The sequence below is a fragment of the Ursus americanus genome, chromosome 7, assembly GCF_024610735.1.
Source record: "Ursus americanus isolate L20-20 chromosome 7, mUrsAme1.1.p, whole genome shotgun sequence".
Taxonomy (NCBI): domain Eukaryota; kingdom Metazoa; phylum Chordata; class Mammalia; order Carnivora; family Ursidae; genus Ursus; species Ursus americanus.
Window position 1 is genome coordinate 34,336,926 of NC_142133.1, and position 13,766 is coordinate 34,350,691.

Genomic DNA, 13,766 nt, shown 5'->3' on the forward strand with positions numbered 1-13,766 from the left:
TTGCGTTTATTGTAGGGATATTTTATTTATTGGTGTCTATATAAAAATACACAGTGAGCTTTTTTTTTTAAAGAACAAAAAATCAAGGAAGCTTTATTTCACTTGTGGAAATGGTGGCTCTCTTTGGGGGTTGATGTGAATTTAATTGATTTATCTTGGCTGCCATGCACCACAGACTAGAGGTGACCACATGCCAGGTATTGTGTGGAGCTTGCAGGTTCTGGAATGAGACCGACCTGGACCAAATCCCAGCCCATTCTCTCTATGAACGCAGGTGACGTGGGTAAGTCATTCCACTTCTCCGTGCTGGCCGCCCCGTCTGTAAGATAAGGTGATAGTAATATCTCCCTGGTTAAAGTGGGAGGATTAAATGAGTTTAAAATTAAGGATTTAGCACAGCGCAAAGACAAAGTAAACATTTAATAAATGTAAGCTCTTATTGTTGTGGATTCACGATGATCAAGGTGTTAAAAAGAACGCCATTTTTAAAACAATTGACAACATTTGGAAAATTAACCCGAGCCTTAGATGTGCTGACATTTGTCCCTCTCATAAGAGGTGAGTCATTTCTCTTTTGTTATCGTTCTTGATAGCTTACAAGCCAGGGAGCTTGAAAATATCCTAGAAACTCTGGGCTTGAAAAAGATCAAACTACCCCAAACCAACCAACCAAATATGAGCGAATCCTACTTATTTCATAGAATTATAGAATCTAGGTGTTGGAAAAGAATTTAGGTGTTGTCTAATCCAGCTTCCCTTCCTGGAGTTACTTGGTAAATATTTTGGTAAACCCGATTTTACCTTTTCTTCCCTACAAGTGAGACTAAGTTATCTTTTAAAGAAATGGGAAGTCTGTTTGAATCAGGATGAAATATATATATATATATATATATAATTTCTGAACTTTAAAGTGTCAAAATATTTTCAGAACCAAGTCATGATCAGCTATTTCATTTGGTTTAAATTCCGTTGGGAAAAGAGTTTCCTCCACCTTTTATGGGACGTCCGCTGCGAGAGGGTGCGCGACGTCGCCGCTGCAGGTGCTCTTCCCGGGTACCCCACCGTGTCCCGCGCAGGCAGGCGGTCATCAGCCACCACTGTCGCTGCTGCAGACAAGACGTTGTGCTGACCTAGAAATAACAGCTCGGAGCTGATGATGTCAGTAACTTTTAAAATAGCTTGTTTAAACATCTCTTCAGTGACCTCAGCTCCACTTAATGCCACTTAGCTCATCTGGAATTGGGCAGGAAATGTAAGAAGGATGGGCGACAGCTGGACCTCCAAGCCCAGCTGTATCTTCAGAAGCCTGTTTTAGGAAAGCACTTGTTTGAACAAGTTGAAGATTGAAGACACCCTTGGTGTCAGTGACCGTGATGCAGATACAGAAACTGCGTGTCCCCAGTCCCGCGAGTCTGGGGGAAAATCTGGCTCACGCGGCAGTTGCACAGCTGTGCACTGACCGTCTGTGATGGGGGGCTCTGACCCCCTTCCCTGGGCCCCTGTGTAATTAGAAGATTCTGCCAGAGATAGCTCACGTGGACTCATGGACATGGCCTGTCAGTTACTGTGGATTTCTCCTGTTGGCCCTCCTTAGATTCTCTCCTGCAACCCCTGCGGCCACTGCAGCCCGCGATGCCTGACATCAAGGACGCTGCTGTCTGCTCCGTGAGCACGTCTCCTGTGGCAGAGCCCAGCTGAGGGTGGTGCTGCGGCCAAGTGCGGATGGGCCAGAGCTCCTGAAAAGCTGTGCTCAATCTTCTGGAACCTTCCGTGCGCTAAAACTATACCAAAGCAGTGGGTACTTTGGCATTCATTAATGCCATTCCTCTGTTAATTGGACACCAAAGCTATGCTATAAAATCTCCAACATGCTGTCCCTATAACTATTGAGATATTTATGACATGCCCTTGTTAAAAATGTGGCAGTTTATTCCTCAGCACCTAGGTCATCACAGGACTCCACCCCTTTGCAGCCTAATAAAAATTCCACGTTCGCTATATAAAAATTAGCACATAAAGTCTCCAACTGGTTTGTGTCCTGCTTTTCCCACTCATGCCTACTGAATGCCATTAATATTATTCTACTTATGCTTCATAAATCAGTTAACCAAGCTTTTATTCTTGCATATTTAGATACCTCCCCCCAACGTCTCATTATTATAAACCGTACTGCAAAGAGCACCCTCATGGCTAGTCCCTACGCTCCCTCCCTCCCAGCCGTCATTATTTCCTTAGGAGGGAATATTCTAATTATTGAGTCAAAGGGGTTGTGTTTTGTAAGGATTTGATACACAGTATCTAGCTGCCCACTCAAATGGTGGGACTGATTTACATTCCCGCCATACTCTTGACAACTCTGGGTAAATTATTAAAATAAATGCTTACTGAATTTAAACAAAATTACTCTAGTAATACATGCACATTGCAACATGTTCAAACAACACAGAAGTGATTAAAATATGAGGCGAAAGCCCTCTCTCTTACTTCCACTTGGTGAAACATTTGGTAGTGCGTTGGTAGTTTTGTGTGTACCTTTCCAGACACTCTTGTGTCTGTGCCTGTGGAAGGATGCAGTGCTGAGACTTTGCCATCCACCTGCTCTGACGTAATGAAAATCAGCCGATGGAAATACAAAATCACTGGTTTTAATGGAAAACATTAATTCACCCTCTTTCATTCCCCTGCTTATTTCAGTCTTTTCTGGACTTTTTGACATGTTTAAAAGCTCATTTTTTTTTGATAATCCAAAAAATCCACCAGTATATTTATGAGTACATTAGAATTGGAATAATCTCTAAGGAATGCCATCTATTTCCCCAAACCAGGAAAAGGAAATTTGTTGTGTTTATTGTAATATTTGCATACTATGGAGTATTGAGAAAACAGTTAGAAATTTGTTGAGAATTTTTCTGTTGTGGTCTAGAGTTGGGAACAAAGGCTCATACTGTAGCCCATTTATCAGATTAAATGGAGTTCCATCTTTCAGATTGGGGGTCAAAAAACCCCCAAACAAAAAACAGCCCTTGGGCTAAATTGAGCTTGCCACCTTTTTTTGTATGGCCTGTAAGCTAACAATGGCTTTTACTTTTTTTTCTTAAAGATTTTATTTATTTATTTGAGAGAGAGCACAGAGGGAGAGGGAGAGGGAGAAGCAGACTCCCCGCTGAGCAGAGAGCCCGATTTCGGGCTCGATCCCCAGACCCCTGAGATCATGGTCCGAGCCAACACTTAATGGACTGAGCCACCCAGCCGCTCCTGCCTTTTACATATTTTAATAGTTGAGAAAAATCAGAAGAAGAATGACATTTTGTGACCCATGAAAATGATATGAAACTCAATTTTAGTGTCCGCAAATAAACTTTTATTGGGACACATCCACACTCATTCATTTACATATTGTCTATGGTGGCTTTTGTGCTACAACAGTGGAGCTGAATAATTGTGACAGAGATTGTATGACTCTTAGAGCTGGAAACATTTACTATCTGGTCATAGTACACAGAAAGAGTGTATTGTGCCCTAATTAAGATTTTCAAATGAAAAATAGATTAAATTTCATTACTAAGCAGACAAATCTGTTTATTAATGTATTAATTTAAAGATGCATGATCTCATGATAGATTCTAGAGAGGAATCAGACATTTGAGGTGCAGACCACAAATGAAATCTTGTAGAATGAGTGGACACCTATTTTTTTTAGAAGGATCAATGATCCCCTCTGGGATAAGCAAGTGTGGAAAGTATATGATCCTTGGGGGTATGTAATTAATCTGTCTCACAACATGGATTTAAATTTTGGGCGGTACTAGCACGTTGCTCTCCACAGAGACTTTGGCTAATTTCTATTTTCCCTAAGAGTATATGGTAGCGCCTTCTTGCTCTCACCAATATGAAAAAGATTTTAAGTCAGAGGGCAACATAGGGCATATCCTAATTGTTTTAAGCTGCATTTCTTTTATTACAATTGAGATGGGCACTTTTTTCTTTATTAGTAACTTATGCTTATTTTGTAAAATGCCTTTTCATATCTTTTGATCATTTTCCCCCTTGAACTTTCTTCTTCTGCTTCTTCTGTTAGATTTGTAGGAGTTCTTCCTATGTTATGAATAGTAATTTTTTGAATTTTATATTTATTCCAAATATTTTTTTCAGGTTGTCATTTTGCTTTAACATTATTTTTGTTTTTCTTTAAAGATTTTATTTATTTATTTGAGAGAGAGAGAGAAAATGCACACAGGGGAGGGGCAGAGGGAGAGGGAGCCCTACGCGGTGCTCGATCCCAGGACCCTGAGATCATGACTTCAACTTAAAAAAAAAAAGAATATTAACAAAAAAAAAACAAACCCTAATATTATCTAATATTTAGTAAGCACTTACTGTGTACCAGACACTCATCTAAAAGCTATAGATAAATGACCTCATTTACTTCTCATAGCAAGTTTATGATGTGGGGACTCATTACCCTAGTGTTACAAACAAGGAAATTGAGTTACAAAGAAGCCAAGTGACTTGCCCAAGATCACACGGGTAGGAAATAGTGGAGCTAGGATTAGAGCTCAGGCAGCTGGCGGGGGGGGTGGTCAGTCGTGGTGCACCTGCCATGCAGGGGCACCGAGTGCTGATTGGGGGCTGTGCCAGCAAAGCAAGACCTAGTTCAGGGCTGACCCAAGTGAGCTATGGACCTGGGGCAACTGAATGAGTAAGGCTACTCATGATGAGTCTGCTTGAAAGACATCTGCATAGTACGGCATCTTTCATGGTCCCTTAGATTATTGTGAAAAGCAGAATTTTCCAAATTAAGTTCTAATGATGTGCGAAAATGAGGAATTAAGGCACAGTGCCTAATAGACTCTCCCCTCCCCCCAAGCACAGGAGCTAAGGCAGCTGTCCCAGATGTTCTATGGAGGGAGGTCTGATGATGTATCTTTCACCATATACATGTTTTCCTTAGACCCTGGAGAGATCAGAAAGTCCAGCCTAGCAAATAGGATGGGAGGAGGAGCTAGGACAAGGTGAGAAGCTGATCATTAATCTTCCTCTTTCATTCCAGGTTTCAAACCAGGGGGGAGGAAATACTGTAAAATAACAAAAGGGTGTTTGGAGTATTTTATATTACACTGGGCTAGACTTAGATGATCATTAGACTGTTTGGATTTTTTTCTAAAACTAGGAGTTCTTGGGAAATATGTAGAACCTGCCCAAGATTTCATCCAAGAGGCTGAGAAAGAGCTGTCAGAGTGCGGAGCGCTGAGAAAAAAAGAGGGGCTCTGTGATAGCACCTAAGCCCAACTTCTTCAAGAATGTGTTCCATTTGCAGGTAACGCTTTTCGCATCTACTGATTTTTCTGTTTACTTTTTGTCCTTAAAAAGAGGGATCTGTATATTTGAAAGTTAAGTTGGATGAGTTCTGTTCCTGTTCATAAAATTCAAGCCCAAATAAAGGAAGTAGGGAACATTCAGATTTAATATTATTTTGTTTTGAAAGACTAGAGCCCTGGGGGTGCCTGGGTGGCTCAGTCGGTGAAGTGTCAGACTCCGGATTTTGGCTCAGGTCATGATCTCAGGGTTGCGAGTTCGAGCCCTGCATCAGCTCCATGCTCAGTGGGAAGTCCGCTTGAGATCCTTTCTCTTCCTTTCCCTCTGCCCCTCCCCCTGCTCAAGCTCTTTCTCTTTCTCTCCCTCTTCCTTTCTCTCAAATAAATGAATAAATCTTTGAAAGACCAGAGACAGCAGCCAGGAGGTGAAAGTGGGGTTGCTTCCCCAAATTCTGTTTGTGTTGCTGCTGGCAGTTTTCTGGGAGAACTCCCCAGGACTGCGGGTAGCCTAGAGAGTGCCATTGTGTAAATTAGCACAGGCACCTCTCTGGGCAGAGCAACTCCACGACCACAGTGCTTACCTGAGGAGGGTACGATTATACAAAGGAAAAAGGGGGCCTTTCTCCAGGGCAACCTTAACTTGTGCTGAAGTGCAGGGCTTGGGGGCTGGTCAGATACGTGGATTGTCTCCATGGCTGGCTCCCATTGTGCAGCAAACAGACCGCACAGTGTTCCGTAAGCCTGCAGCTCCCCTCAGCTCCCCCTTTCGTTGGCCTAACTGCCCTCATTCGCTGGCAGCAATAGTGTTGTCCCTCTCCTCCTTCAGCTGCTCCCCTCTTGCTCAAGGTGTGAGCTGGCAGCAAGTGCCTAGCTGTGCCAGTCCACACTCTCGGTTTGTGGCCCTACTCTGAATGTTCTAGTGGGACTGGTGTGGGTCCATCTGCTTCCAGCTTTCAGCAGTCCACACCTCCAACAGCTTGTGCTCTCAGCTTTGGCCGTAGTGGTGGGATTCTCCTGGGGATCTATCCTCTTAGTTTTTGGTTGTGATCGGTGGTATAATGCCTTTATTTAATAATATCTTTAAAAATATGAATTTTGAGTGCTTTCCCTCTTGAGACAACTAGAGAATTATACACTGCATTAAAATCCTAAACTTAACCAAGGCACACTCTTTAAAAAGAGGTCTTCTGTACCTCCCTAATCCTCGGAGGGAGAGGAAGAACTGACAGAACACTTCCCACTGCAAAAACAGTTCTTACTGATTTAAAGCCTTTTTTTTTGTACTGAGGTATAATTGACATATTAGTTTCAGGTGTACAACATAACGATTCAATATTTGTACTTTTTGAGAAATGATCACCACAATAAGTCTAGTTACCATCCATTGCCATACATGATTACAAAACATTTTTTCCTTGTCATGAGAACTTTGAACATGTTTTCTCTTAACAACTTGCAACTATGCGATACAGTAGTATAAACTATAGTCTCCACACCGTGTATTATATCTCCAGGAATTTCTTCTTTTTTAATAGCTGGAAGTTTGTATCTTTTGACTTACTTCCCCCATTTCACACCATCCAGCACTCACACCTCTGGCAACCATGAATCTTTCTCTGTGTCTATGAGCTTGGCTTTTGTTTTTTTTTTTAAGATTTCATAGATAACTGAGATCATATGGTATTTGTCTTTCTCTGATTTATTTCACTTAACATAATACCCTCGAAGTCTATTCATGTTGTCACAAATAGCAGGATTTCATTCTTTTTTTATGACTGACTAGTGTCTCACTGTATATATGTGTGACCATGCCTTCTTCATCTGTTCTTCCGTTGATGGACACTCAGGTTGTTCCCATACCCTAGCTAGTGTCAGTAATGCTGCAGTGAACGTGGGGATGCAAATACCTCTTCAAGTTAGTGAATTTAAAGCCTTTCTGAACAAATGGAATGTGAACATAACTATACGGAAATTGTCGTGTTGGAATCTCCATCTCACTTTACCAAAATTAAGAAGGTGGAGATGAGTTAACCAATATCTGTACATTAGTATTAACTAAAGTCCATACTTTGAAAGATTTACTTAGGCTTTTCATAATGTGCTTTCTGTGTTCTGGATCCCAGCCAGGATCTCCCATTTCATTTAGTTGTCATGTCTCCTTAGGCTCCTCGTAGCCGTGATAGTTCCTCAAACTTTCCCTTTTTTGATGACCTTGACAGTTTTAAGGAGTGCTGACCAGGTATTTAGTAGAATGTTCCACGACTGAGGTTTATCTAATGTTTTTCCCATGATTAGGTATCAAGGGTACGTACTCTCAATCTGACTTATCGCTGTTGTTATTGACTTTTGATCACCTGGCTAAGGTAGTGTTTGTCAGCTTTCTCCACCATAAAATCCCTCTTTTTTCCTCTTTCCATACCGTACTCCTTGAAAGGAATTCACTGTAAGCAGCCCACAATTAAGGAGTAGAGCTAGATGCTCCGATTCTTTGAGGGGACGGTATTTACATAAACTATTTAGAATTCCTGGAATAGATTTATGTATTCTCCCTCATTTATGTATTTATTCAACCATTTCTTTACCTATTTTATGCCTTGAGATATATATAACCCAATACTACTTTACTTATTTTGTGGCTCAAATTGTTTCAGCTTTGGCCATTGGAATCTCTTCCAGTTGGCTCCTGTGTCCCTTTGACATAATCCATCATTTTGGTTTTACTTTCTGTTTTTTAATTAAACAAATTTTTTTCAGTGCTTCCTTCCTTACTTCGTTTTTTTCAGAGCGCTGCAAGATGCTCCAGGCTCATCTTGTATGTTTCCTGCTCCAGTCCTAGAATCATCTATTTCTCCAAGGAGCCCGGTTCCTGTTATTGGAGAATAGTACAACAGTTCTGGGCACTGTGTGTGTCTCAGTCAGTTTAGGATGCTGTAAAAACTGCCAGAGACTGGGTGGCTTATAAACAGCGGACATTTCTCACAGTTCTGGGGCCTGAATGTCTAAGATCGGCATGCCAGCGTAGTTGGGTTCCTGTGAGAGCCTTCTCCGGGTCGCAGATGGCTGTCTTCTCATTTTATCCTCATATGGCTGCAGAGAGAGAAAGCAAGCTCTCTGTCTTTTATAAGGGCACTGACCCCCTTCATAAGGGCTCCACCTTCATGACCTAATTATCTTTTAAAGGCCCCACTTCCTAATACCGTCACATTGGGGACTAGGATTTCAACATATGAATTTTGGGGAACACAACTATTTGGCCCATACCATTATGCCCATTGCTACTGGGGTGTGGCTGCTTCTAGGCCCTCTAGGCTGACAATGCAAGGAAATGTCTGTGTGGAAATACTTTCTTTGAAGCAAATGGGCATATGTATGTTCACACTTTTATATTTCTTTTAGCATTTCCACATAAATTTTGTGTATTGGTGTCTGTTGGGAAAGAGTTGCTCAATAATGTGGGCGTGGTTCCCCATCTTGAGATGAAGGCCCATTGGGTACCAACTAGATATTTTCTAGCGGGGTTTAAACGAATTAAAAACTTAAGGCTTTCCTTTTGTTGGGAGATAATTCTCCACGGATCTCTTATATTTCTCTACAACTTGCAGGAAGAGGCATTATCTTTTCCCGGATGTTTGTATAGTGAATAGCATTGAAAGCTAGAGATAGTGTATTCCTCAAGAGCCAAGGGCAGATTTAATCAGTATAATCGAGATAACATGGCAACCTACTGAATGCAAATCATATATCTCATATGCGGTTAATATCCAAAATATGTAAATAACTCATACAACTCAATAGCAAAAAACCAAACGATCCGATTAAAAAATGGGCAGAGGATATGAATAGACATTTTTCTAAAGACATACAGATGGCCGGCAAATACCTGAATAGATGCCCAATGTCACTAATCATCAGGGCAATGCAAATCAAAACCATAATGAGATATCACTTCACACCTGTGAGAATGGCTATTATCAAAAAGACAAGAAATAACAAGTGTTGGCAAGAATGTAGAGAAAAGGGAATGCTTGTGCACCATTGGTGGGAGCGTAAATTGGTGCAGCCACTGTGGAAAACAGTATGGAGTTTCCTCAAAAAATTAAAAAGAGAACTGCCATATGATCCAGCAATTCCACTTCTGGGTATTTATCCAAGGAAAATGAAACCACCAATTTTTAAGGTATTTGCATCCTCGTGTTCATTGCAGCATTACTTATAATAACCAAAACATAGAAACAACCTAAATGCCCACTGATGGATGAATGAATAAAGAAAATGTAATATATATGTAGAGTGGAATATTATTCAGCCATAAAAAGGATGAAATCTTACCATTTGCCACATGAATGGTCCTTGAGGGCAGTATGCCAAGTGAAATAAATCAGGCAGGAAACGATAAATATCAATCTAAAAAAAATCTAAATACCAATCTAAAAAACCCGTACAAAACAACATAAAAACACTGAGCTCACGGATATAGAGAACAAATTGGTGGTTGCCTGAGGCAGGGTTAGGGTGGGTGAAATGGGTGAAGAGGTCAAAAGGAACAAATTTCCAGTTATAAAATGAATAAGTCGTGCAAATGTAACGCACAGCATGTTGGTTATAGTTAATAATATTGTGTTGCGTATTTGAAAGTAGTTAGGAGAGTGATCTGGAAAGTTCTTGTCAAAAGGAAAAAAATTTGTAACTATGTATGGTGACAAATACTAACTGAATTTATTGTAGTGATCATTTTATATGGAGTAAAGAAATGTTAAAATCAGTTTTCAAAGGGGCAAAAACCTGGCTTATTTTAGTGGGGGTAGGGTGGGGGGTGGAGTGGAATAGAGTCTATTGAAGCTCCATCAGACAGAATGTATTTGCATGTTTATAGACAGGAATTATTTGCGTTGCTACCCATTATCCACAATTTACAGAGTTGTAAAATAATTCAAATACAAAAAAAAAAAAAAAAAGCACAAATTCCATAGAACATGATGACCTGGAACGTGTGCTGTAAATGATGCAGTTTTCCACTGGAGATATGCAGTAGTCTTTTTTGCTTACTCCAAAGTCTTAAATTTTCCTTACACAGATACAGTGTCCTACAAGCATGTCTCCAAGGTACAAGTCACATGTGAGAATTAAAAGGAGGACAGAAAGAGATTTAAAAAAGTAATCCTAGGGGCGCCTGGGTGGCACAGCGGTTAGGCCTCTGCCTTCAGCTGAGGGCGTGATCCCCGCGTTATGAGATCGAGCCCCACATCAGGCTCCTCCGCTGGGAGCCTGCTTCCTCCTCTCCCACTCCCCCTGCTTGTGTTCCCTCTCTCGCTGGCTGTCTCTATCTCTGTCAAATAAATAAATAAAATCTTTAAAAAAAAAAAGTAATCCTAGACACACGTACATGAAAAAGATATTGGAAGAGGTTGTAATTATTTGATCTGGGAATGGGATCTGACGGAGCTGAAGAGCATTTGCTCAAACCGTGAAGAGAAGTCCTAAATACGTCATTGATCCGACAGTTCCTCTACTGACCACTAGGTGTTGCTAACCAGGCACGATGACCTGCGGCAGGAGGAGGAGAAGCCCGAGAGGCAGCATGGAATCCATCCGTCCCACATTCAGCTGATCAACAAATCTGGGGCGCTCTTGGTGGCAAGACATTTTTAGCTAGTCCAACACCTGGCACATGGTAACCATTAAACACATATTTCTTGAAATAAATTATTCAGAACGCAGAGGCATCCGAATGATAAGACCTTTCCTGTGTAAGGGTTCTTCAAGGCCTCTCGTCATGTTAGGACAAAGAGAGAAGACACTATAAATTAGAAGTCGCTTGATGAATTAAACAAAAGGAGATCAACTTAGCCATGAAATGAGACTTAGTAAATCCATGAACTATTTCCGTTGCCTATTCGAACACAACCATAGCAAAAATACTTGTTTCAATGCAGACATGGCAAATCATCCCTTTATTGTTTCTGTTTCACTCAGATGCCATCAAATGTTGATTCTTCTACTCCTACTCCCCCCAGTTTTTGAATAATTTTGGTGCAATGACAAACCAATGGCAAGCCATCTATAACTGTCAGTAATCTGCATTAGCGAAAAGTGAGAAACAGAGGGGCAGTCACCGCAGGTTAGACACGGAGCTGAAGGAAGGAGGAGAGCGAATCGGGAGGCTCTTAGAAAACCCCAAGAGCAGATCTTCCTGCTCCCGACTTTCCTGCTTCCTCAGATGCCTTCTGCGGACATCAGTTGGTATTGCCTGCCTAGGGACCTTCCACACTCCTACTGTGAACAGAGCCTCGGTTTTCCTCGAGGGATGAGCCCTGTCGCGATGGGCTGTCCGTTCGCAGGTGGCGGAGAGGTAAGCACGAAGCCAAGCTAGGCCAGTCAAAGGCTCAATCCCTGGAACTTGTACAACCTGAAACCCACTGGTTTTTTAGCTTGGTGTCTCAAAGAGACCATTCATTAGTTCTCGTTTCCTGGAACCCCACAGTTGCCCTGGTTTCTGTTTTTCCAAAGATTTAGTTTTCACTTTTTCTTCAAGTCTGTGAGCCACCCCATATCCTTCCAGTAATTTAGCTAGAGTTGGTTTCCGTTGACTGTAGCCAGAGAATGGTGACTGGTAGAATGAAGAAAGGGAGCTAATAAAATAATGCAGTCCTGTGATTACTTCCGTAACCTCTGTCGAACTTATCATTGAAAAAGATCAGCCCTAAGTTAATGGATACTCCCTGAAAATGGGGAATATGACGTTTATGAACATTTACTTTGTTCCAGACACTTTTAAAAACACTCACACATATTATCTCATTTAATCTTCAGAATGACTCAATTGAATAGATGTTACTATGCCCATTTTGCAGATGAGAAAACCGAGGCATAGAGTGATTAAATAACCTGCCCATTTTCACGTGGCCATATTCACATTCCCAAAGTTTCTTCTATAGAATACCAGTTTTTCAGGATTGTGTTAATTTCCTGGGGCCACTCTAACAAAGTACCACAAACAGAGCTTAAAACAACAGAATTTATTGTCTCACAGTTCCGAAGACTGGAAGTCTGAAATCAAGGTGCTGGTAGGACCATGCTCTCTATGGCTGCTCTAGGGGGAGAATCCTTGCTTGCCTTTTCCAGCTTCTGGTATTTGCCAGCAATCCTTGGCATCCCTGGCTTACAGACCTATCACTCCGATCTCTGTGTCTGCTGTCACATGGCTGTCTTCACTCTTCTTATAAGAACACTAGTCATATTGAATCAAGGGTTCATCTACTCCAGTATTACTCATCTTAACTAATGACAACTATTTACAAATAAGGTCACATTCTAAGGTACTGGGGGTTAGGACTTCTTTTGGGGGGAACACAATTTAACCCATAACACGAATGGTAATAAAAATTGTTCAGAAAGGTATTCTGTAGCCAAGTGAGTTTGGGAAACACAGGATTGAACACCATTCCAGTAGGATTCTTTGCTGCAGTACTTTGGGGAGGGTCTTTAATTTGTTCATCTGAAGGGGAGTCACAAAGTTGGGACTATTACGGACAATTTCTCAAACATGTTTCATGTGGACTTCCTTTTATAGGTCTACTGTGGGCTACCGTTCTGTGTGACACCCAGCTTTCAGGCTAGATGTGAGGCAGCAGACGCAGTGAGGTCCCTCCCTACACTTCTGGATTCACCTCTTAACCTGCTGTGTGACCTTGAGACAACTGCTTTCTTCTCTGAGCCTGAGTTTCCTTATACCGAAGAAAAAGACAATATCATTTCCCCATGGGTTTCTTGTAAGAACTAAACAAAATGAGGTTTTCTTGCTCATTTTCCACTTCCTTTCACTGTTTTCTTCCCTCCCCCCCTTTAGGAGAATGTTTTTGTTTATAGTAATAAAAATTTACCTGGGGTAGATATCAACCCAACTGCACTCTTAGTAAGTCTCCCATGTTAGCAAAGAATGGGTTGTTTCTCTCTGCAGTTCCTCATTCTGGTCTCCCACCCCAGTGAGGGGAAGAGGATGTGATCATGCGATCGCCAGCAGATGGGAAATTGTGAAAGGGACCTCGCTCTAGAAAAGCAGCCCACAACTGCCTCAGCTCTCAGAGGAGGCTGAACTTCTAACAGGACTTGTCTGAGAGTGGACTCGGCTGTCTGTCCATCCGACATGGAGCCAAAACGGATCAGGGAGGGCTACCTTGTGAAGAGGGTAAGCGGCAGTGCCACTGACAAGGGTATCACTGAAGTTAGGGTTGGGGAGGATTGGTGCCCAGCTTTGGACTCTCTAGCCACTCACTCTAGGAATGTTTTGTGCTGAACTTATTGGGCTGACCCAGGAGAGCATGACGACCTACAGAGTGTTGGGAGGGAAGCCAGCACACGTTCCACTGCATTCTGTTTCTTAAAGGTGAACTAACCCAGCTCAGGCATCGGCACAGCTTGATCTTGTGGGACTGCGAATTCTAGACTCCAGGG

General features: G+C 41.8%; 1 protein-coding gene and 1 long non-coding RNA gene across 2 annotated transcripts in view; one reads left to right on the forward strand and one right to left on the reverse strand.

The window, feature by feature from the left end:
- The window catches only part of LOC123786012 (uncharacterized), an 18,444-nt gene continuing 4,678 nt past the window's right edge, over nucleotides 1–13,766 (reverse strand). The window contains exons 3-4 of the long non-coding RNA XR_006777855.2: nucleotides 992–1,130; nucleotides 1–319 (exon numbers count right to left, since the gene is read on the reverse strand). This is a non-coding gene — a long non-coding RNA (uncharacterized LOC123786012). The remainder of the gene's footprint in view (nucleotides 320–991; nucleotides 1,131–13,766) is intronic.
- PLEK (pleckstrin) overlaps nucleotides 13,352–13,766 on the forward strand; it is a 26,175-nt gene continuing 25,760 nt past the window's right edge. The window contains exon 1 of the mRNA XM_045788138.2: nucleotides 13,352–13,500. Within this exon, the coding sequence (XP_045644094.1) occupies nucleotides 13,459–13,500 (42 nt within the window). The 5' untranslated portion in view covers nucleotides 13,352–13,458. The remainder of the gene's footprint in view (nucleotides 13,501–13,766) is intronic.